We start from the raw sequence: 22,896 nt of genomic DNA, 5'->3' as shown, positions 1-22,896 counted from the left end.
TTCTCTGTGACTGTCAGAATCTCCATGTGCTCTGTGTCAGTCAGAATCTCATTTTTGCATGGACTATGTGTGATGTCTTTGTCTAAAATGTTTACACAATAGTGGCCTGAGGTAGTAAGTTCAAGAGTCACTGGTTGTTTAAACATCACTGCCTTGTCATTTTTTATGTCTAGTACAGCCTCTGCCTTCTTGAGGGAAGCTTTGCTTAATAGTAAGGGGATATCTGTAGGGACCACCTCTGTTTCAATGTGACACTTAGTCTGACCAATTTTTGCTGTTATCTTAACTCTCTTGGTAGAATGGACAATTCTCCCATCTCCAAATTTGAAAGCTCTGTTGCTTGGTGTGTCAATCATATTTTGTACTTCTTTCATATTTAGTTCACTGACATAGCTATCAAGCCATTTTGCACCACACACTGTCTGTGTACATGCAGTATCAATCACAGCAGATCTTAAGGATTCAACTATAAAAATCTCAGTATCAGAAGCAGATTTATTTGAAAACAGTGTAATGTTACACTGCTCTATCTCTGTGTTTCCATTTTCCTCTGTTAGTTTAACTTGTTCATTTTTATGAGGACAGTCTTTAACCCAATGGTAAGAGCTTTGACAAATAGCCCTCTTCTGGTTGTCTTGAGAACGTGACTTGTAGGCGCCTTTTCTCTGCTGCTCGGTGTAATATGCTGCGTCACTCACATGCATTCCATCTGTTATTGGCGCGACAGACGTCTTTTCACCAAATATTCTTTTTAGTGCCGACTTCATAGATGCAAAAGTCAGCACAGTACAAGCAGTCAAAGCCTACTGTTTCTCCCTACCATCTAGACAAGCAGTATCTAGTAACTTGAACGCTAACACTGCATCTGGGAGAACCATGTCGTACTTGCGCATTCTATTGTACCTCTGTTCGAAATCAATGATGTAGTCCGTCATTGCAACCGAAATATCTCTCGTAACACTGTCAAAGTTTGAATATGCCTCGTAGGCACGGTCTTTCTCTTCTTTAAGAAATACAGAATCCAGTGCTGTGATCAAAGTTCCCATACCGTCATCCTTGTTCAAATCCTCAACGGATATTTCCAGTGCTGTATCTCTCGCTCTTCCCTCCAGCGATAATACCACCGCAAGTGCTTGCTTTTTCACGTCCAGATTAGTAACGCGTGTCCAGATTCCCAGTTCATTTTCCCAACTTTCGTACGACCTCTTCTCGTCGAAGCGAGGTGGCACATTGTAGTTATTAGCCATCCTCTGCTACCAATGTTAACTCGAAATGAAAAACATGAACTTAACAAAGTGCACCAGTCCCTCCTGCAGCAAAGCACCCCCACAACATGATGCTGCCACCCCCGTGCTTCACGGTTGGGATGGTGTTCTTCGACTTGCAAGTCTCCCCCTTTTTCCTCCAAACATAACGATGGTCATTATGGCCAAACAGTTCTATTTTTGTTTCATCAGACCAGAGGACATTTCTCCAAAAAGTACAATCTTTATCCCCATGTGCAGTTGCAAACCGTAGTCTGGCTTTTTTATGGCGGTTTTGGAGCAGTGGCTTCTTCCTTGCTGAGTGGCCTTTCAGGTTATGTCGATATAGGACTCGTTTTACTGTGGATATAGATACTTTTGTACCTCTGTCCTCCAGCATCTTCACAAGGCCCTTTGCTGTTGTTCTGTGATTTGATTTGCACTTTTCGCACCAAAGTACGTTCATCTCTTGGAGACAGAACACGTCTCCTTCCTGAGCGGTATGACGGCTGTGTGGTCCCATGGTGTTTATACTTGCGTACTATTGTTTGTACAGATGAACGTGGTGCCTTCAGGCATTTGGAAATTGCTCCCAAGGATGAACCAGACTTGTGGAGGTCTACAATTTTTTTTTCAGAGGTCTTGGCTGATTTCCTTAGATTTTCCCATGATGTCAAGCAAAGAGGCAATGAGTTTGAAGGTAGGCCTTGTAATACATCCACAGGTACACCTCCAATTGACTCAAATGATGTCAATTAGCCTATCAGAAGCTTCCGGGAGAACCATGTCCATGACATCAGTTTCTGGAATTTTCCAAGCTGTTTAAAGGCACAGTCAACTTAGTGTATGTAAACTTCTGACCCACCGGATTTGTGGTACAGTGAATTATAAGTGAAATAATCTGTCTGTAAACAATTGTTGGGAAAATTACTTGTGTCATGCACAAAGTAGATGTCCTAACAGACTTGCCAAAACTATAGTTTGTTAACAAGAAATTTGTGGAGTGGTTGAAAAACTAGTTTTAATGACTCCAACATAAGTGTTTGTAAACTGCCGACTTCAACTGTAGATGCATTGTACTTGCACCATTTCTGAGCCCAAATGCTGACTCTCTCTCTCGTTCTCTCTCTCTCTCGTTCTCTCTCTCTCTCGTTCTCTCTCTCTCTCGTTCTCTCTATCTCTCTCATTCTCTCTCTTTCTCCCTCTCCCTCTCTCCCCCCTTTTTCTACTTCCCCAGGCCCTGCCCCATGGGGCAATGCAACAGCTACCAAAGAGGCCCACCTTAGAGAAGAGTAACGGGGGTGGTGCTGTGTTCAACCCCAGCATGTTCCACTATCAGCAGGCCCTGGCTAACATGCAGCTGCAGCAGCCAGCCTTTATCCACCCTGGTGAGTCTAGTCTACTCTGTCAAATAGAATCATTTGGCTTTACTTTTAAAAAGTAAGTACACTGAATTATTCATTCAATTAAGTTGGGTAAACTGATCTATCCTGAGTCTGATTTAGATAGGTGAACTAAGTGTACTGGGGAGGGCTAGCTAGGCCAGACAGACTGACATGGCAGCTTCACACCGTACTGTCATCTGGGGGTCAAGTTAACTGCCAACGGTCTAAATAAGGACTGCACATGGAAACAGCCAGAAGAAATGACACAGCAGAATGTCAAACAAACATAATGTCAAACATTAGTACTACAACATATTACTATGAACATATTGTTATGTCAAACATTAGTACTACGACATATTACTATGAACATATTGTTATGTCAAACATTAGTACTACGACATATTACTATGAACATATTGTTATGTCAAACATTAGTACTACGACATATTACTATGAACATATTGTTATGTCAAACATTAGTACTACGACATATTACTATGAACATATTGTTATGTCAAACATTAGTACTACGACATATTACTATGAACATATTGTTATGTCAAACATTAGTACTACGACATATTACTATGAACATATTAATCAGGATTACTGATACACATACCAGTGGATGTCTTTTTGATAGAGGGGATGTGTTGTGGTATAGAATATATTGTAGGGACATGAGAGAAGAAAGCCGGTTCCTTGTGAGTATTGAGGAACTCTCTCTCTGTGCTGAGTGTATACAATGTGCTGTCTGGGATAGGGCTTATTGGGTGTGCTCTGTCCTTCTGTCTGGGATAGGGCTTATTGGGTGTGCTCTGTCCTTCTGTCTGGGATAGGGCTTATTGGGTGTACTCTGTCCTTCTGTCTGGGATAGGGCTTATTGGGTGTGCTCTGTCCTTCTGTCTGGGATAGGGCTTATTGGGTGTACTCTGTCCTTCTGTCTGGGATAGGGCTTATTGGGTGTACTCTGTCCTTCTGTCTGGGATAGGGCTTATTGGGTGTACTCTGTCCTTCTGTCTGGGATAGGGCTTATTGGGTGTACTCTGTCCTTCTGTCTGGGATAAGGCTTATTGGGTGTGCTCTGTCCTTCTGTCTGGGATAGGGCTTATTGGGTGTGCTCTGTCCTTCTGTCTGGGATAGGGCTTATTGGGTGTACTCTGTCCTTCTGTCTGGGATAGGGCTTATTGGGTGTACTCTGTCCTTCTGTCTGGGATAGGGCTTATTGGGTGTACTCTGTTCTTCTGTCTGGGATAGGGCTTATTGGGTGTACTCTGTCCTTCCCTCCTACTCTCACTCTATTTTTCTCTCCTTCTTTCTCCCTCTCTGTCCCCTGCACTCTGTGTCTTTGTCCCATGCTTAACTGGTCCCCTGCTATCACGCACAAATACTGGCACAATCTGCTCTAGGTGGCCTAAAGTATGCAGCAACAGCACCCAGCACACTCTGGGAGAGAATGTATATATCTCTGACTGATCCACTCCTCCACTTTCCTCAGCTGTTCCATCATCAGGTCTATATTGCTATTAAAGTAGCACAATAACAATTGATATGCCGTATCCATCCAAACTTAACAGCAATGAGCAATTGAACACTATTAATGCTCTCTGCATCCTATGCCCTCCACTGCTCTGTCCCGTGTTCTGTGTTCTGTCTGTCTGCCTTTAAGCCTCCATGTTGTCTCTGCTGTGTTCTAGTTGACTGTGACAGGATATATTAGCCATTATTTACACGCTGTTCTTGTGGCTTGCACTAACCTGAATGTTGTTTTTGTCTTGTCCTGTTGTCTGTCATCACTCTCTCTGTGTCAATCACTCCTCCCCCTTTGCTCCCCTCCTCCATCCTCTCATCACCTCCTTCTGTTGTCCCCATCTTCCTTCCCCTCATCCCCCTCTCTGCATGCTGTGGCAGGCTCAGTCCTGTGCATGGCGCCATCAGGAGGCATGGGTAGGTCGGCTCAGTCACTCACTGCTGCTGGGGGCTTGGAAGAGACTGTGGTTGGCCAGATAGCTAGGAGAGAGGAGGGGTTGGTAGTAGATGGGCTCTGTGGTTGGCCAGATAGCTAGGAGAGGGGGGGGGGGGGGGGGGGGTAGTAGATGGACTCTGTGGTTGGCCAGATAGCTAGGAGAGAGGGGGGGTTGGTAGTAGATGGACTCTGTGGTTGGCCAGATAGCTAGGAGAGTGGGGGGGGGCGGTTGGTAGTAGATGGACTCTGTGGTTGGCCAGATAGCTAGGAGAGAGGGGGGGGAATGATCAGCAACACGTCCTCTGAAGATAGTGGATGTAGTTCTCAGATTGTAGTAAAGTAGTTCTAGTTGTAGTAGATTCTAGAATCATAGTTCAGTTCCAGACCCCAACACCAAGAACCTAGGAGGATATGACAGGAGATATTAGTCATTTTGGAGCCTTCACGTTGTCCCACTGGTGTCTGCCTGTCCTCTGTCTGCCTGTCTGCCGGTCTGTCTGTCTATCTGCCACTGTGCTTGCACATGCCATCCCACTTTCATTTCTGACACACAAAAAAACAAATTATTTCAACATTTTATTTGTGTATTATTAGAGTTTGCTAGAGTGTGTGTGTGTCTCTATGTCAGCTCAGATATCTCAGTCCCAGCCTAGTCAGTATGAGGTTAATGGTCTCCCAGGTTATGTCCAAAATAGCACACTATTATATATACATATATAGTGCACTACTTTTGACCTCTGGGCTCTGGTCAAAAGTAGTGCAGTATGTAGGAAATAGGGTGCCATTTAGGATTCAGTTTAAGCCTGCTGCCCCGTCTCTTGTAGGGCTTATGAAAGGGCCGGCCCCGCTGGCAGTGGATGGCCGTTGGGAGAGGCGGGACTGGAGCAGCTGCAGGCACCCCCACAGCCGCCTCTTGTCAGCGCCTGGATTCACTGGTGAGGGGAATCCACAGCTGGTCTCCCCCTCTACCTGACCCTCTACATCCCCCTCTACCTAGCCTTCTACCTCCCCCTCTACCTAGCCTTCTACCTCCCCCTCTGCCTCCCTCTCTACCTGACCCTCTACATCCCCCTCTACCTAGCCTTCTACCTCCCCCTCTACCTAGCCTACTACCTCCCCCTCTACCGCCCTCTCTACCTGACCCTCTACCTCCCCTCTACCTAGCCTTTTACCCCCCCCTCTACCTCCCCCTCTACCTAGCCTTCTACCTCCCCCTCTACCGCCCTCTCTACCTGACCCTCTATCTCCCCCTCTACCTAGCCTACTACCTCCCCCTCTACCTAGCCTACTACCTCCCCCTCTACCGCCCTCTCTACCTGACCCTCTATCTCCCCCTCTACCTAGCCTACTACCTCCCCCTCTACCTCCCCCTCTACCTAGCCTTCAACCTCCGCTCTACCAACCTCTCTACCTAGCCTTCTACCTCCCCCTCTACCTCCCCCTCCACCTAGCCTTCTATCTCACCCTCTGCCTCCCTCTCTACCTGACCCTCTACCTCCCCCTCTACATATCCCTCTACCTTCCCTCTACTACCCCCTTCCTCTACCTCCCTCTCTACCTAGCCTTCTACCCCCCCTCTACCTGACCCTCTACTTCCCCCTCTACCTCCCCCTCCACCCCCCCCCCTCTACCTGACTCTCTACTTCCCCCTCTACCTAGCCTTCTACCTCCCCCTCTACCTTCCCCTCTACCTGACTCTCTACTTCCCCCTCTACCTAGCTTTCTACCTCCGCTCTACCGCCCTCTCTACCTAGCCTTCTACCTCCCTCTCTACCTGACCCTCTACCTCCCCCTCTACCTAGCCTTTTACCCCCCTCTACCTCCCTCTCTACCTGACCCTCTACTTCCCCCTCTACCTAGCCTTCTACCTCCCCCTCTACCTTCCCCTCTACCTAGCCTTCTACCTCCCCCTCTACCTCCCCCTCTACATAGCCTTCTACCCCCCCTCTACCTGACCCTCTACTTCCCCCTCTACCTAGCCTTCTACCTCCCCCTCTACCTCCCCCTCTACCTAGCCTTCTACCTCCCTCTCTACCTGACCCTCTACTTCCCCCTCTACCTAGCCTTCTACCCCCCCTCTACCTCCCCCTCTACCTAGCCTTCTACCTCCCTCTCTACCTAGCCTACTACCTCCCCCTCTACCTGACCTTCTACCTCCCCCTCTACCTCCCTCTCTACCTGACCCTCTACTTCCCCCTCTACCTAGCCTTCTACCCCCCTCTACCTTCCCCTCTACCTGACCCTCTACTTCCCCCTCTACCTAGCCTTCTACCTCCCCCTCTACCTCCCTCTCTACCTGGCCCTCTACCTCCCCCTCTACCTAGCCTTCTACCTCCCTCTCTACCTGACCCTCTACCTCCCCCTCTACCTAGCCTTCTACCTCCCCCTCTACCTAGCCTTCTACCTCCCCCTCTACCTCCCTCTCTACCTGACCCTCTACTTCCCCCTCTACCTAGCCTTCTACCTCCCCCTCTGCCTCCCTCTCTACCTGACCCTCTACCTCCCCCTCTACCTAGCATACTACCTCCCCCTCCACCTAGCCTTCTACCTCCCCCTCTGCCTCCCTCTCTACCTGACCCTCTACCTCTGTCTCTACCTCACCCTCCACCTAGCCTTCTACCTCCCCCGCTGCCTCCCTCTCTACCTGACCCTCTACCTCCCCCTATCTAGCCCTCTACCTCTCCTGTACCTCCCCCTCTACCTAGCCTACTACCTCCCCCTCTACCGCCCTCTCTACCTGACCCTCTACCTCCCTCTCTACCTGACCCTCTACCTCCCCCTCTGCCTCCCTCTCTGCCTGACCCTCTACCTCCCCCTATCTAGCACTCTACCTCGCCTCTACCCCCCTCTACCTTCCCCTCTACCTGACCCTCTACTTCCCCCTCTACCTAGCCTTCTACCTCCCCCTCTACCTCCCTCTATACCTGACCCTCTACTTCCCCCTCTACCTAGCCTTCTACCTCCCCCTCTACCTCCCTCTCTACCTGGCCCTCTACCTCCCCCTCTACCTAGCTTTCTACCTCCCTCTCTACCTGACCCTCTACCTCCCCCTCTACCTAGCATACTACCTCCCCCTCCACCTAGCCTTCTACCTCCCCCTCTGCCTCCCTCTCTACCTGACCCTCTACCTCCCCCTCCACCTAGCCTTCTACCTACCCCTCTGCCTCCCTCTCTACCTGACCCTCTACCTCCCCCTATCTAGCCCTCTGCCTCCCTCTCTACCTGACCCTCTACCTCTGTCTCTACCTCACCCTCCACCTAGCCTTCTACCTCCCCCGCTGCCTCCCTCTCTACCTGACCCTCTACCTCCCCCTATCTAGCCCTCTACCTCTCCTGTACCTCCCCCTCTACCTAGCCTACTACCTCCCCCTCTACCGCCCTCTCTACCTGACCCTCTACCTCCCTCTCTACCTGACCCTCTACCTCCCCCTCTGCCTCCCTCTCTACCTGACCCTCTACCTCCCCCTATCTAGCCCTCTACCTCGCCTCTACCTCCCCCTCTACCTGACCCTTTACTTTCCACTCTACCTCCCCTTTACCTCCCCTCTACCTACTATAGCTGTATTTGACCAACTCTACCCTCTCTAACTCTGAGTGCATCGCAATAATATTTCCTTCTCCTGAAGTGCACACTGGTTCACCTGACATAGGAAGGTCTAGTTGACAGACCCTGAGTCTCTCCGTACAGTAAGACTTAGGCTATGTCCGAATTATCTCTCCTTCCTCCAAAAGTGTGGACTTGTTCACTTCCTTTCACTGATTTGAAAGGAAATGACTGGTGTAAGAAATATGGTGTAAATTTCCACTAGCCAATGCCTCCACCAATCCAATTATTTTATATTTATGGAAGTAGTGAACCAGTGCACAGGGCAGGCTCAGCAGCCTTGAAACGAATACTCTTACTGTATCTAGGGGAAAGTAGCTCCTCTCACTGTATCTAGGAGAAGGTAGCTCCTCTCACTGTATCTAGGGGAAGGTAGCTCCTCTTAATGTATCTAGGTGAAGGTAGCTCCTCTCACTGTATCTAGGAGAAGGTAGCTCCTCTCACTGTATCTAGGGGAAGGTAGCTCCTCTTAATGTATCTAGGGGAAGGTAGCTCCTCTCACTGTATCTAGAGGAAGATAGCTCCTCTTAATGTATCTAGAGGAAGGTAGCTCCTCTCACTGTATCTAGAGGAAGGTAGCTCCTCTTAATGTATCTAGAGGAAGGTAGCTCCTCTCACTGTATCTAGAGGAAGATAGCTCCTCTTAATGTATCTAGGGGAAGGTAGCTCCTCTCACTGTATCTAGGGGAAGGTAGCTCCTCTTACTGTATCTAGGGGAAGGTAGCTTCTCTCACTGTATCTAGGGGAAGGTAGCTCCTCTCACTGTATCTAGGGGAAGGTAGCTCCTCTTACTGTATCTAGGGGAAGGTAGCTCCTCTCACTGTATCTAGGGGAAGGTAGCTCCTCTCACTGTATCTAGGGGAAGGTAGCTCCTCTTACTGTATCTAGGGGAAGGTAGCTCCTCTCACTGTATCTAGGGGAAGGTAGCTCCTCTTACTGTATCTAGGGGAAGGTAGCTCCTCTCACTGTATCTAGGGGAAGGTAGCTCCTCTCACTGTATCTAGGTGAAGGTAGCTCCTCTCACTGTATCTAGGGGAAGGTAGCTCCTCTCACTGTATCTAGGGGAAGGTAGCTCCGCTCACTGTATCTAGGGGGTGGTAGCTCCTCTTACTGTATCTAAGGGAATGTAGCTCCTCTCACTGTATCTAGGGGAAGGTAGCTTCTCTTACTGTATGTAGGGGGAGGTAGCTCTCACTGTAAAATCAGAAAGTGTGTGTGTGTGTGTGCACGTGTCAGTGTTTGTGTTTGTGCTTTTCTATAAGCTGTGTTTCTGTTTTTTATGCATGTCCTACCCGGTATTCGTTTTTTCATCCATACCCTTCTGCATTTAACATGATGATGCTGATTTCTACACAAACGGCCTGTATACCTGTCTGTTGCATTTGTTTGTTTCTGATGTATTCATTCCCTTTTTGAAACGGCACGTGATGCATCACACTCCCACAGAATTGTTGGAAAGTAGTGCACCCAAAGGGAATAGGGTGCCATTTGGGACGCAGACTATCTGACCTTTCACTTTAATGAAATCATCCCATAATGTGAGTCAGGAGGGAGATAGTGACTTTGTCCCAAACAGCACCCTGTTCTCTTTATGGAACACTACTTTTGACCACGACCCTTACACACTGCTATCTCCTTCCCATCTCAAGACTAATGTATTTGATTATTTTTAGAATATTTCCTCAACATATTAATGTGATTCAGTTATGTGATAAGATGACAAATGATAAGGATGACAAATGTCATATTATATTAGCTAATGCCTTTACGTTTTTGTGTGAGTCTGTGGTTCACAGAAATAGTATTTTGCTTCTTTTTTCTGTTATTCATTTGCTCCCTCCCTACACATGTACTCCCTCCATCTGAATACAATTATCAGATGCCTTAGTCTGATTCGATTGTATGAAATAGGATTTCTGACATATTTTGTTAACGACTATTAGATTTGAGACAATATTGAATATTGTTCCTCAGTTTTAACATAGTTGGTTCTCCTTTAATTGGAATAAGTCATGTCATTTAATTTTTCTCTTATTTCATTTGCATGTCTCGGTTCTTGTTGAAACCCCTCACCCCCTGGCAATGTCGTCACATGACTTCTTGCCATGACTTTTACTCCTCTTCCACATTTCGCCATGGTAACCATAACATCCCCCCCTCCCCCCACCCATCCTCCCTGTCTCTTGTCCAACTCGCCTGAATAAAAGTACCCATGATGCACGGTGCCACCACCTCCACTGTTTCGTCGGCCTCGACCCCAGTCACCAATGTTCCTTTCGCAGAATCAGCCGCCTCCAATCAGGTTTGTCCCTTCATTTTGGGTTCTCTCTTTGGTTTCTATCTGTATGGTGTCAGGTCTTTGGCCATTAAGACTCCCATTTTTTATAATTTAATATACATACATACTGTATGTGTTTCACATTTCACTTTTTTCAGTCACTGTTTAATGTGACAAACTGAAAATAGATTTTTGGGGTGGATTCTGTTGCATTAGGGTCTAGTGTTAAGCCATCTGTGTCACTCTGTCTGTCTCTGTCTGTCAAATAAAATAAAATTTTATTCGTCACATGCTTCAGAAACAGCAGGTGTAGACAAACAGTTAAATGCTTACTTACAGGCCCTTCCCAAAAATACAGAGATCATTTTTTGTTACTGAAATAATAGAAAAGTAAAACACGTAATAATAGAATGAATAATAAATATACAATGAGTAACAATAACTTGGCTATATACACGGGGTACGAGGACCAAGTCAATGTGCAGGGGTATGAGGTAATTGAGGGAGATACAGTATATACATATAGGTAGGGTTAAAGTGACAGATAATAAATAGTAGCAGCAGCGTATGTGAAAAAAGTTAGTGCAAAAAGGGTCAATGCAGATAGTTAAATAGTTAACCAAATAGCTACCTGGACTAATTATTTAGCAGTCTTATGGCTTCGGTGTAAAAGCTGTTTAATGTCCTGTTGGTTCCAGACTTGGTGCATTAGTACCTCTTGTCATGCAGTAGCAGAGTGAACAGTCTATGACTTGGGTGGCTGGAGTCTTTGACCATTTTTAAGGCCTTCCTCTGACACTGCTTGGTATAGACGACCTGGATTTCCTGTTGATGTGAGCCATGACCAGCCTTTCAAAGCCCCATAGCACTCAGATGTGAGTGCTATGGGGCGATAGTCATTTAGACAGGTTATCTTGGCATTCTTGATCATAGGGAATATGATGGTCTGCTTGAAACATGTAGGTATTATAGACTGGGTCAGGGAGAGGTTGAAAATGTCAGTGAAGACACTTGCCAGCTAGTCAGCGCATGCTCGGAGTACGCATCCTGGTAATCAGTCTGGCCCTGTGGCCTTGTGAATGTTAACCTGTTTAAAGGTCTTACTCACAGCGGCTACAGAGAGCGTGATCACACAATCGTCCGGAACAGCTGGTGAGCTCATGCATGGTTCAGTGTGGCTTTCCTCGAAGCGAGCATAGAAGGCATTTAGCTCTTCTGGTAGGCTCATGCCACTGGGCAGCTCGCGTCTGTGTTTCCCTTTGTAATCTGGGATAGTTTGCAAGCCCTGCCAAATCCGACAAGCGTCGGAGCTGGTGTCGTAGGATTCGATCTTAGTCCTATATTGACGCTTTGCCTATTCGATAGTTCATCAGATAGAGTAAAGCGGTTTCTTATAAGCGTCCAGATTATTGTCCCGCTCCTTGAAAATGGCAGCTCTAGCCTTTACCATGGCTTCTGGTTGGGACATGTACGTATGGTCACTGTGGGGACGACGTCGTCCATGGACTTATTAACGAAGCCGGTGGTTGATGTGGTAGTCTCCTCAATGCCATTAGATGAATCCTGGAACATATTCCAACCTGTGCTAGCAAAACAGTCCTGTAGCTTAGCATCCGCTGCATCGGACCACTTCCGTATTAAGCGAGTCACTGTTTGAGGTTTTGCTTGTAAGCAGGAATCAGAAGGATAGAGTTATGGTCAGATTTCCCAAATGGAGGGCGCGAGGAAGAGCTTTGTATGCATTTATATGTGTGGAGTAAAGGTGATCTAAAGTTTTTTTCACGTGTAGTTGCACAGGTGACATGCTGGTAGAAATTAGGTAAAACGATTTAAGTTATTCCTGCATTAAAATCCCTGCTACTAGGAGCGTCGCTTCTGGATGAGCATTTTCTTGTGTGCTTATGGCCCTAAACCCGCCACTTGAATACGTTCTTAGTGCCAGCATCGGTTTGTGGTGGTAAATAGACAGCTACGAAAAATATAGATGAAAACTCTCTTGGTGAATAGTATGGTCTACAGCTTATCATGAGGTATTCTAACTCAAGCAAGCAGAACCTCAAGACTTCCTAATATTAGAGCTTGCGCACCAACTGTTGTTAACAAAGAGACGCATACCTCTCCCCTTGAGCTTACCCAACTGCCGTTCTGTCCTGACGATGCATAGAAAAAACAATTAGATGTACCGTGTATTCGTAAAGTATTCAGACCCCGTGACATTTTCCAAACTTTGTTATGTTACAGCCTTATTCTAAAATCTATTAAACTGTTTTTTTCCCTCATCAATCTACACACAATACCCCATAATGACAAAGCAAAAACAGGTTTATATATATATATAAAAAAAAACTGAAATATCACATTTACATAAGGACCTTTGGCAGCGACTATAGGCACACCTGTATTTGGGGAGTTTCTCCCATTCTTCTCTGCAGATCCTCTCAAGCTCTGTCAGGTTGGTTGGGGAGCGTCGCTGCACAGCTACTTTCAGGTCTCTCCAGAGATCTTCGATCTGGTTCAAGTCCGGGCTCTGGCTGGGCCACTCAAGGAAATTCAGAAACTTGTCCCGAAGCCACTCCTGCGTTGTCTTGGCTGAGTGCTTAGGGTCATTGTCCCATTGGAAGGTAAACCTTCGCCCCAGTCTAAGGTACTGAGCGCTCTGGGGCAGGTTTTCATGCTGCCACCACCATGCTTCACCGTAGGGATGGTGCCAGGTTTTCTCCAGACGTGACGCTTGGCATTTAGGCCAAAGAGTTCCAGCTTGGTTTCATCAGACCAGAGAATCTTGTTTCTCATGGTTTGAGAGTCATTTAGGTGCATTTTGGCAAACTCCAAGCAGGCTGTCATGTGCCTTTTACTGATGAGGGGCTTCCGTCTAGCCACTCTACCATAAAGGCTTGATTGGTGGAGTGCTGCAAAGATGTGTGTCCTTCTGGAAGGTTCTCCCATCTCTACAGAGGAACTCTTGAGCTCTGTCAGAGACCATCAGATTCTTGGTCACCCTTCTTGGTCACCCAAGGCCCTTCTCCCCCGATTGTTCTAGGAATATTTTTGGTTACAAACTTCTTCCATTTAAGTGTCAAATGTCAAAAAAAACTGTTTTCGCTTTTTCATTATGGGGTATTGTGTGGAGATTGATGAGTAAAATATTGTATTTAATCAATTTTAGAATAAGGCTGTAACTTAACAAAATATGGAAAAGTCAAGGGGTCTGAATACGTTCCGAATGCACTGTCTGTCAATCTGAAGTGTATGCAAATAGATTATACAAGTGGTTAGGCATTTTCAACACACAAATGCTTCTCAAAAAGACTAAAAGAGAAGTAGTCAATTTATCCTCAACCAGGAAATACTATCATGCATGTTATTGATGTTAGAGCTGTGTATGCAGTTAAGGACACGGTGTGCTGCTCTGTTTTGAGCCAGCAGCAGCTTTCTTTTCATACCAGACATACTGTACCTCTCCCCATCTTCACAACAACTTTGTCAAAATGACTTGCCCATGATGACTGACCATCCATGTTACTCCTAGGAGTTCAGCTTCTTCTACTCAATGGTCACACGCTTTATGCACAACTCCAGATGAGGTTTAGGTCTTAGAGAATGTTTTGAACCAAATACAACGCTTTTGGTTTCAGACAAGTTTATTGTTAATCACCCATTCTGACACTAACTGTCACTCCTTGTTAATAGTCTCAATGAGCTCACTGCCTTTGGGTGCTGACATGTAGAGTGAGGAATCATCAGCTTACATAGTCATTTTAGCTTCTTGTAAGACAAGTGGCAAATCATTTGTAAAAATAGAGAAGAGTAACGGCCCAAGGCAACTGCCCTGAGGAACACTGCACTGTACATATCTGATGTTAGAGAAGCTTCCATTGAAGAACATTCTCTGGGTTCTATTGGATAAGTAACTTTCCAACCATGTGATAGCAGGTGATGTAAAGCCATTTTTTATAATAACAAATTATGATCAATAACATCCAAGGCTGCACTGAAATCCAACAGTACAGCTCCAACTATCATCTTATTATCAATTTATTTTAGCCAATCATCATTCATCTGAGTCAGTGCAGAGCAAGTCGATGCATTACAATACTGTACTACTATTGGTGAAATGACATTATCCATCTCTCCAGTTGTTTTCTAGGTTTCATTTCTCCTCTTCCCCTCTCCCTTTCTCTCTCTCCTCTCTCCTCTTTTCTCTCTGTCTCTCTCATCTACTCCAGTAGACCCTTCAGAGGTTCTGAGTGCCGACCCAGTGGACCTTCAGTGCGTCCCCATGGAAGCCCACTTCTGCCCTCTCCCCAAACTCCTGATGGCTGCTCCGGTGGCGCTGAACCCAGTAACCCTCCCGTGAAACCCCAGTTAAAGCACCCGACAACACCATCAAACCCTTAGTCATCCCCAACCAACCAACCCTGCCCCAAAAATACCACAGTCAACTATTTGAATGCAACAAACATGTGCCTAACCTACAGTGCACCCCAAGTGAGAGGTAGTGTTATCCTCATTTAGGAGGTATTCACATAATAAAAAAGTTGACAAGGTTTTATTGACATTTATCACAGGCAATACTAAAGCATGGACCCATTACTGTTGATGTAAAGCCAGCCCAGACTGATGCACATTGACTTGAAGGAGCTGACTGAAGGAGAGGCTCCCCAGTTCTTACAGCCATACACACCCACACCTTTAACACACAAACACACATACACACTAAAAACAGCAAATCCTCTTGGAGACTAAGCTGAGGATATGAGGCGTAAGGTCGTATAATCTTACACAGCTGACTGTTCCCCCAAAGTCAGACAGTCTGGAAAGAAAATGAGTGAAAAGTCAGACAAGAAGAAAGAAGTAGTCTGCAGAGGTTGGATCATTTTAGAAGTAGTCTGCAGAGGTTGGATCATTTTAGAAGTAGTCTGCAGAGGTTGGATCATTTTAGAAGTAGTCTGCAGAGGTTGGATCATTTTAGAAGTAGTCTGCAGATGTTGGATCCTGTAGATCATTCTAGAATGCAATGTCGGTTTTTTCATCTTTTCTTTTTCACTTCAAAGAAATGTGTTGCGGCTCATTTAATGTTTACAGTACGTTTCAAGATGGCTGAAGCTTAAAAGCAGTGTGTTATTATGAGAGCCATTCCCTCAGTTCAGAGAGGCTAAGCTCCTATGGTCCAATTCAAAAATCTCACCCAAGGTCTCATATCTGATGTTTCTCCATGTTCATTTGTCTGTGCCTTTTGAGTTCCCAGCTATGTAGGAGATTTGATGTCTTATCCCAAAACAACTGAAGTCAATGACTTAAAACCCAAATAGCCTTGATCTCAGACAAAGTATAGAGAAGTGTTTCTATTGACACACAAGTCTATAGCTCCTCCTGTGTATATATTGCCCGTCGAAAGGTCTCTGTTCAGGAGGACTAGGTCCTGTGACAAGCTCTCTTCATGAAATGATTTTTGGGTCGTTACACGAATAGAGTGCCTTTCAATTGAACTGTTAGATCACGTACATCGATGCTCTAACTAGTCTCGTTAATCCCAGACCTAGGGCAACAGCACTGGGAATCATGAAAAAGGAAATTGTCCTCTTCAGACAGACCAATCACAAGTTTGGGTAGGCGGGGCTTAGAATGCAGGCAGGAATTGTGAAAAACTCTTTCCATGGCCTGTACAGCCAGACATGCCAGAACTTCGCAATTTGAAACCAAAGTTTGCAGGCAAAACCTTTGCAGTGGTTTTAGTGAAGGTAGTTGATGCAAACTAAACACTTGTGAAATACACTCATTAAAATAACCTCTGTGAGCTCCAACTTGTTAGCTACTATTTTGGGCAACAAGCGAATAAGGCAGTGACGTAAGAAAGAAGGATATCCCAACTCCACCTTTTACTCTATGTCAAATTGACGTTGTCTTAGTACAGACATGTATGCTGGAACATTAGTGCGTTGTGGGAGGCGACCCATCTGTCTAGAGAGACTATGCTCTAACTTAACAAAATAATTTTCATCCAAATAAGTTATTTGTTTTCTCTGAAAATCCACATTTTGCCATGTCCCATGTCTTGTTTGTCCAACTTCTAGGAAGATTTTAACTCACTTAACCCCACGTTTTTCAGGTGTTTTCATTGTCATTTCTGAAGATGTTTTACTTATTTAATGTGATTCCCCCTCTGACATTATTGAACGTCATCACACGCATGATAGAACAGCAATGTACTGCTATTCTTTTAACCACGGTGCTGGATGTTACTCTCCTCCGTTTAATCAACAAAACAAAAACAATATCACCTTTGCTCGGGCCGAAGAATGGCGCTGTTATTCCATTATGCGGATTTCAACTTTAAACCTCTCGAGATGGGAAAACATGTTTGTTATGAATTTTAACATGTGCGCCTCATGACAGAATGTTACAATTAAGTGAAATCGTTATTTTTGACAAAATTACACTACCCAAAGGTAATCTATTCGTGGAAGGACACATTATTGAAACCAAAAATGAAATTCAATGGCGAAATCTGAAATAATACATTATTTCTTGAACTTTCTGCAACCACTGCAGAGGCTGCATATGGGGAGTTGCTTTGCTTGTCTGAAAGGTCTAGCATGCTTACCTGTGTGCCAATGATTCTATAATGGATGTTTGTCTGTGCCAATCATTGGTGTATACTGTATCCTGAATAGAATTCCCTTACTGTTGTCAGATTGATATCTGAGTGGATGTTTCCCCTTCAATGAGCCGTCCCTTTCTCTGTCAGACGTCAACTGATATTTGCAGATAATTTTTTGAGTCAATCTCCTGCATTCATAGTAGTATGTTTGAGTAAGTGGTATACATTTTTCTATATGTTGTGTTAAGAATATTTTAATGGAATGGATTTGACAAAAAAATGTGGTTCTGCAGGGAGTATATTGAGTAAGCTTGAAATTGTTCCGTCTGTAAAACATGTATTTGATCATAGTCACTGTGTCCTTACTTTCAATCATCAGCAGACTTTAAATGCTACAAATATAGTGACCTGGTGGGACAGTACCGACCTAAGTAGAGGAAATAGAAGGAGATAGTGAGAGACTGCAAGAGAAACAGATCAGTTCTGGAGTCAAGTATTTGGTCTTAAAATGGTATCCAGAATTATTACAAAATGGAGCAGAATTGCTATGAAAATGGAGAGACAATACATTAGCTGATATGTTTAGGTGAGTTTTAATGTGCCTCTCTCACTCGTTTTCAAGTCTTCTGAAACCAACCACTGTCCATACACTGTAATAACTGACTTTTCGGTCTTTTCAAAACAGATGACACGTTGACTAGCACTGCCTGTCTGGCGCCATTGATCTGTCGTGTCTCTGTAGTTTCTTCTTTGAAACAGTTGTGCTGTCTCATCTTTTGATGAGATAAAAAAAGTAATCAGCCTGAGTGGGTGGCGTGTTTAAATGTTTTAATTAATGACTAGACACTGAATCACTGAGTTGGACATGTGGAAATGTTGAGACGTTTTCCACATCTTGGGGGAAATGGATATTGACAGGAAGCTATTCATGTTTAAGTCATGTCATTTACGTGGTGAATGTATCTAATAGTGCAAAAAGTCGAGCGGCATGTTGAAATGTAATGATTCACTATATAGGCTATTTCTATAGAGGTCAAATGCAAACCACGTTAAGACAACATACTGTGTTAAGAAATGTTTTAAGTATGTGTGTGTATTGTTATATAGGTTTATGTTTAAATGTTTGTGAGTGTGATGAGTACTTTCAGAAATATCTTTGGACAAGTGTGGTCCCTGCATTTTCCCCCTTTCTTTGAAGCATTCAGATGCATATTAGAAATGGTCCTCTCTTAATCAATGAAATTGATATTAGAATGTCTAGACATATTAATTTTGTCTAAATTGTATAGCTTTGAAGGACTTGCGTTGCCCAGCCAAGATGAAAATCTATCTTCTCTCTCTCCCCCCCTCTCTATGTCACATCATTATGCCTTCTCCAACTGCTATCCAGCTGGAAATAACAAAATACTTGATTTAAGAAAAAGAAAATGTGCCTCGTGGGGGGGGCGTTAGCATTTTAAGTAAACTTACATGTTTAAGAGGTGTGTTTTCCTTGTACAAGAACATAGTTAGCTAGAGTAATTGTAGTGTTGTTAGTACAAATATATTATTCTTTATTTCTTCATTCTTTACCATTATGTTCCAAAGTTTCTCCCTCTCTTAATGGTACTTGATCGAATTTCCGTCACATTTTTTGTCTTAATTCCTAAATCACAATATCAAAGATGTGACTATTTATGGACAGAACTGTTAGTGGTATTTTCACCCATTTAGATTTGTTTTTATTGTTTATTCGACAAAAAAAGTCATAGCATGAAAATAAGATAATCTTCATTGATACTTAATTAATAGTTTGTGTAGTTTCCATTTAAGAAAAACTAAAAATAGAAATTATATAAAAAAATATATACATTTGTATCTATACAATGATAGATTCATTGTTACTTATTAATAGTACGTTGTTGTTGTTGCTGTGGCAACAGAACGACAACATGGCTACCTTTGTCAATCTTAATTGTGAATTTTTTCACATGAATTTAAATAATGTACAACATTAACTTATTCAGAAAGGGAATGTCTAGTTAAATTGTCTTGGATTGCAAGATGATTGAATATTTTGTAAGAAAAAGTCAAGTTAAATCCTTCATGTCCAAAGGTCCTCTGGGGAGATCAGGTGTTTTGTTTGTTTATCTTTTGGGTTTGATTCGTTTTTATTTCTGTATTTTGTTTTTTTGGAGAGTAAGAACGCATCTCAGCTTTTAAAGTGATCACCTTAAATACCAGGAGGGTAAAGAGACTTTGGGACTGGATACAAGATTTAAATAATTCTGCTAAATTGAGTCATTATCGACTTATGACCTGATTTGATTTTCTGTTTTTGATCACCACATTACATTGGAGTTGAACTGGCCCATACATGCTGTACAGGATTTGCTATGCGTCGTCTCTATGCATTGTATTGCCAACAATTTTCACCTAGGCTCATAGGCTTATACTATAGGCCTTCTGTCCACCTGGACAGGGAGTGCTGATGTCACCGAGCTCTTTGATTGGTCCTCAGTATGAAGTCTCTTTCCCCCTGTGGCCTGCCCAGCTGTGCTGGGAGATATTGATGCTCGCTGGAGCTTTAGGGGATTCAACCGGTGTACGAATGTGTGATATTCACCTCGTTTGCACTTATGTACATAAGTAAGTCAAAATATTCTGAATTTATTTTGAATAAATATAGAGAAAAGAACTGATAAAAAAATCTAATTTACTGTATTGTTAAGAAATACAGATAAACAATTATCATTTTAATGCATTGTAACAAAAGAGAGTTGTTTTTGAGGGATGTGTCTTTGGTTTTGTTTTATATGTGCCCTGCTCCTATCAAAACATGATGGTGCCTCTGTTAAGAGAAAAGAGAATGTGTCAAAAAGAAGCTTTGTAGTTTGCCATATTTTATAGAAGCACATTTAGAAGTCCAGCTATGTCTGATCCTGAACCAGTTTAGTTATATATATATATTTAGTTAGTTAGAACTATATACATATAGTTAGAACTTATAGAACTATATGCATATAGTTAGAACTAATAGAACTATATGCATATAGTTGGAACTAATAGAACTATATGCATATAGTTAGAACTAATAGAACTATATGCATATTCCCTTTAGTAAACAAATGAATGATATTTACATTTCCATCAGGTGTTCTCCTGTTTGATGACACAGTGACACAGTAAATCAGAATTGTAACTTACATAAAACTAGGGTTGCAAAGCTACTGGTAATTTAACGAAGTTACTGGAATCTTCTGTATTTTTTTGGTAATTAACAGGTAATATATGGCAATCTATGATAACTTTGGTCATTTATACTTGAATAACTTTTTGAAAACGTATTCATATATAGTATTCATATTGTCCATTAGTTTCTAGCAGATATGATTCAAGAGAACATTTATTAAATTAGAATGTAATCAACAATGGCATTATTTTCAATTAACTCTGCAATGCTTCTAACTATTGACTAAACTGACACCAGTTTAGCTCCAAAACATTTACAACAAAGACATATTGACATAGTCTTGTAAAATAATTAAGTGTGTAAAAAATATAGAAAGGATATTTCATGCTTAAACCCTCATATTAAACACCAGTGGTATTCACTAAGTTGATGGTTTATATTTAGAATAATGTTTTACAGCTTTGCCATTTGTATTTTTAAAAATATAAAAATCATCTTATTTGATTGTTATATATTTGACATGTGATAAGGCCACACAGAGGGACAGAGATCATAACAGACACCTGTGGTCATCTGAAGTACCCAGAAGGGCCACTGGATGTTTTGTGATAATTTACATTAAATCCTTGAAATTTACCAAATTTCAGGTAGTTTACTGGTAAACTTTGAAATTGTAATGTAATATACCCTTCCTTTGCAACCCTATATAAAACTAGATTGGTTTCAAGATCAAACTGTGTTTGATGTTCTACCTATCAGTCCCATCGTTCTGCATGCAAGTCGTTGTGCAGAAGAACCTGTGAATTTGGTGGTCCACCTGCTGTCTGTCTAGGGAATGACATCCGGATCAGCTGACAGTCGGAAAATAATGGATGTCAGTAGTGCGCAAAAACAGGAAATAATTAGCTATTCATGTGTGTTTGGTTTGTGAGAAGGGATTTTTCTTTACTCATTGTCATTATCCAAAAAACAATAAATCTGAATTCTCCACAGGATTTTAGTCAGATCTGGATTTTAAAAACTGGTTTTACTACAATCACACACACTTGTGAAACAAACATCCCTGACGAAAACTTCTGTTCATGCGAACTTGTACATTTAATGCTCTTCAATTGCTTTGGAAGCCAATCATTTTGTTGCCATGGCACTTGTCCTAGAGGTGGTGGAGGGACTGGGTCTCAGTGGATTGGTCCAAGGCCTTTCCACTGTAAACAGAGGAGAGGACAACCTTCCTGTAGACTGGGGGTCAAGGCTCCCAAACTTTTAACAACTGATTCAAAGATCAGTCTCATAATGTACATCTGTGCGTGTTGATGTGAAAGCAAAAACATACATCATTCATGGCAAGTGACCACAGAAGTTGTCCCTTTAATTTAAATAACTATTAGTTGCTTTGGCTGCTTTCTTGGATATTAGTTGCCTGTTTGTGCTTGCTTGGCAAGGCAAAGCCAAGGAGTGAACAAACTTGCACCCAGGTAAAATATTGGGTTTGTTTAAAAGCATTTCCGTTGGAGAGAAGGCTGTCCATTATGCTCCTTTCTCCCCCACTCTAGGACAAAAGTGAAATTGACTGCTTTGATTCCTGGTATGAAAATGCTTCTCTTTCACTTTCTATTTAGCTTGTTGTGCTTGTACGTGCTAGAGAACTGTGCTACATGCCAATTATTTTTGCTATGTATAAATATATAGATATACATACACGTATGACTTCTGTTATTTTTGTTTTACCTTTTAATAAAGCACTTAAATGGTGATCTGTCTGTGTGTGTCTTTTTTCTTCTTCATTCAGTTACATCTAGACATACTAAAATGGTAGGAACTAAAAGAAAACACTTTGGATATTATGAGGAAATGATCAGAACGAAGTTGAGGACCCAACAGTTCATCTGACACAAGACCCAATTCAAACACTTGATTTTTATGTGCATTTCACTTATTTTTTATTTAACCTTTATTTTAGCAGGGAGTCAGTCCCATGAGAGATGGCAGGGTGAGCGAGCAAGAGAGAGAAGGGGTAAGGAAGCGAAAGGTCACAGAGAAATTAGAGAGAAGAAAGAAAGAGAGGTGTATGGAATAAGGATAAACAGGCTGGAGTTGTAAATAATGAAAATGCTTAAAACTTGTATCAAGGGGGCTGTGTGCCTTACGGTTGTTTAGGGTGCCAATACACCAGCAAAGATACAGCATGAATTAGCTTTAGTGGGTGGAGGAGAGTTGAGACAGGTTAGCTGATGTTTTGCCGATGTCAGAGGTATAGCAGCCTTCAACACTGTGAACCATCAGATCCTCCTCTCCACCCTCTCAGGGCTGGGTGTCTCAGGCTCTGCACACTCTTGGATTGCATCCTACCTGGCAGGTCGCTCGTATCAGGTGACATGGAGAGGATCTGTGTCTGCAACACATGCTCACACCACTGGTGTCATCCAGGGCTCGTTTCTAGGCCCTCTTCTCTCTATGCACCAAGTCACTCGGCTCCGTCATGTCCTCACATGGTCTCTCCTAATATTGCTATGCGGATGACACTCAACTAGTTTTCTCCTTCCGCCCTTCTGACACTCAGGTGCCTGGCAGACCTCTCAGCTTGGATGTCGGCCCACCACCTCAAGCTCAACCTCAACAAGCTCTTCCTCCCGGGAAAGGCCT

The 22,896-nt window shown here is 43.4% G+C and overlaps 1 protein-coding gene across 10 annotated transcripts in view; it reads left to right on the top strand.

The window, feature by feature from the left end:
* The window catches only part of mbnl3 (muscleblind-like splicing regulator 3), a 93,866-nt gene extending 71,859 nt beyond the window's left edge, over nt 1-22,007 (top strand). The window contains exons 6-10 of one of the 10 annotated variants that reach the window (XM_055888479.1): nt 2,482-2,632; nt 4,544-4,579; nt 5,423-5,533; nt 10,410-10,504; nt 14,710-14,816. In XM_055888479.1, coding sequence (XP_055744454.1) covers nt 2,482-2,632; nt 4,544-4,579; nt 5,423-5,533; nt 10,410-10,504; nt 14,710-14,727 — 411 coding nt within the window. In that variant the 3' untranslated portion in view covers nt 14,728-14,816. Of the gene's footprint in view, nt 1-2,481; nt 2,633-4,041; nt 4,146-4,543; nt 4,580-5,422; nt 5,534-10,081; nt 10,505-14,706 lie in introns of those variants that run through there. The other 9 variants (XM_055888471.1, XM_055888473.1, XM_055888472.1 and 6 more) reach the window with 9 other exon arrangements.
* The last annotated feature ends 889 nt before the right edge of the window (nt 22,008-22,896 follow it).

This window comes from Salvelinus fontinalis, chromosome 29 (assembly GCF_029448725.1).
Source record: "Salvelinus fontinalis isolate EN_2023a chromosome 29, ASM2944872v1, whole genome shotgun sequence".
Taxonomy (NCBI): Eukaryota; Metazoa; Chordata; class Actinopteri; order Salmoniformes; family Salmonidae; genus Salvelinus; species Salvelinus fontinalis.
The sequence above is the reverse complement of the archived record's forward strand: the minus strand, read 5'-3'. Positions and strand labels throughout refer to the sequence as shown.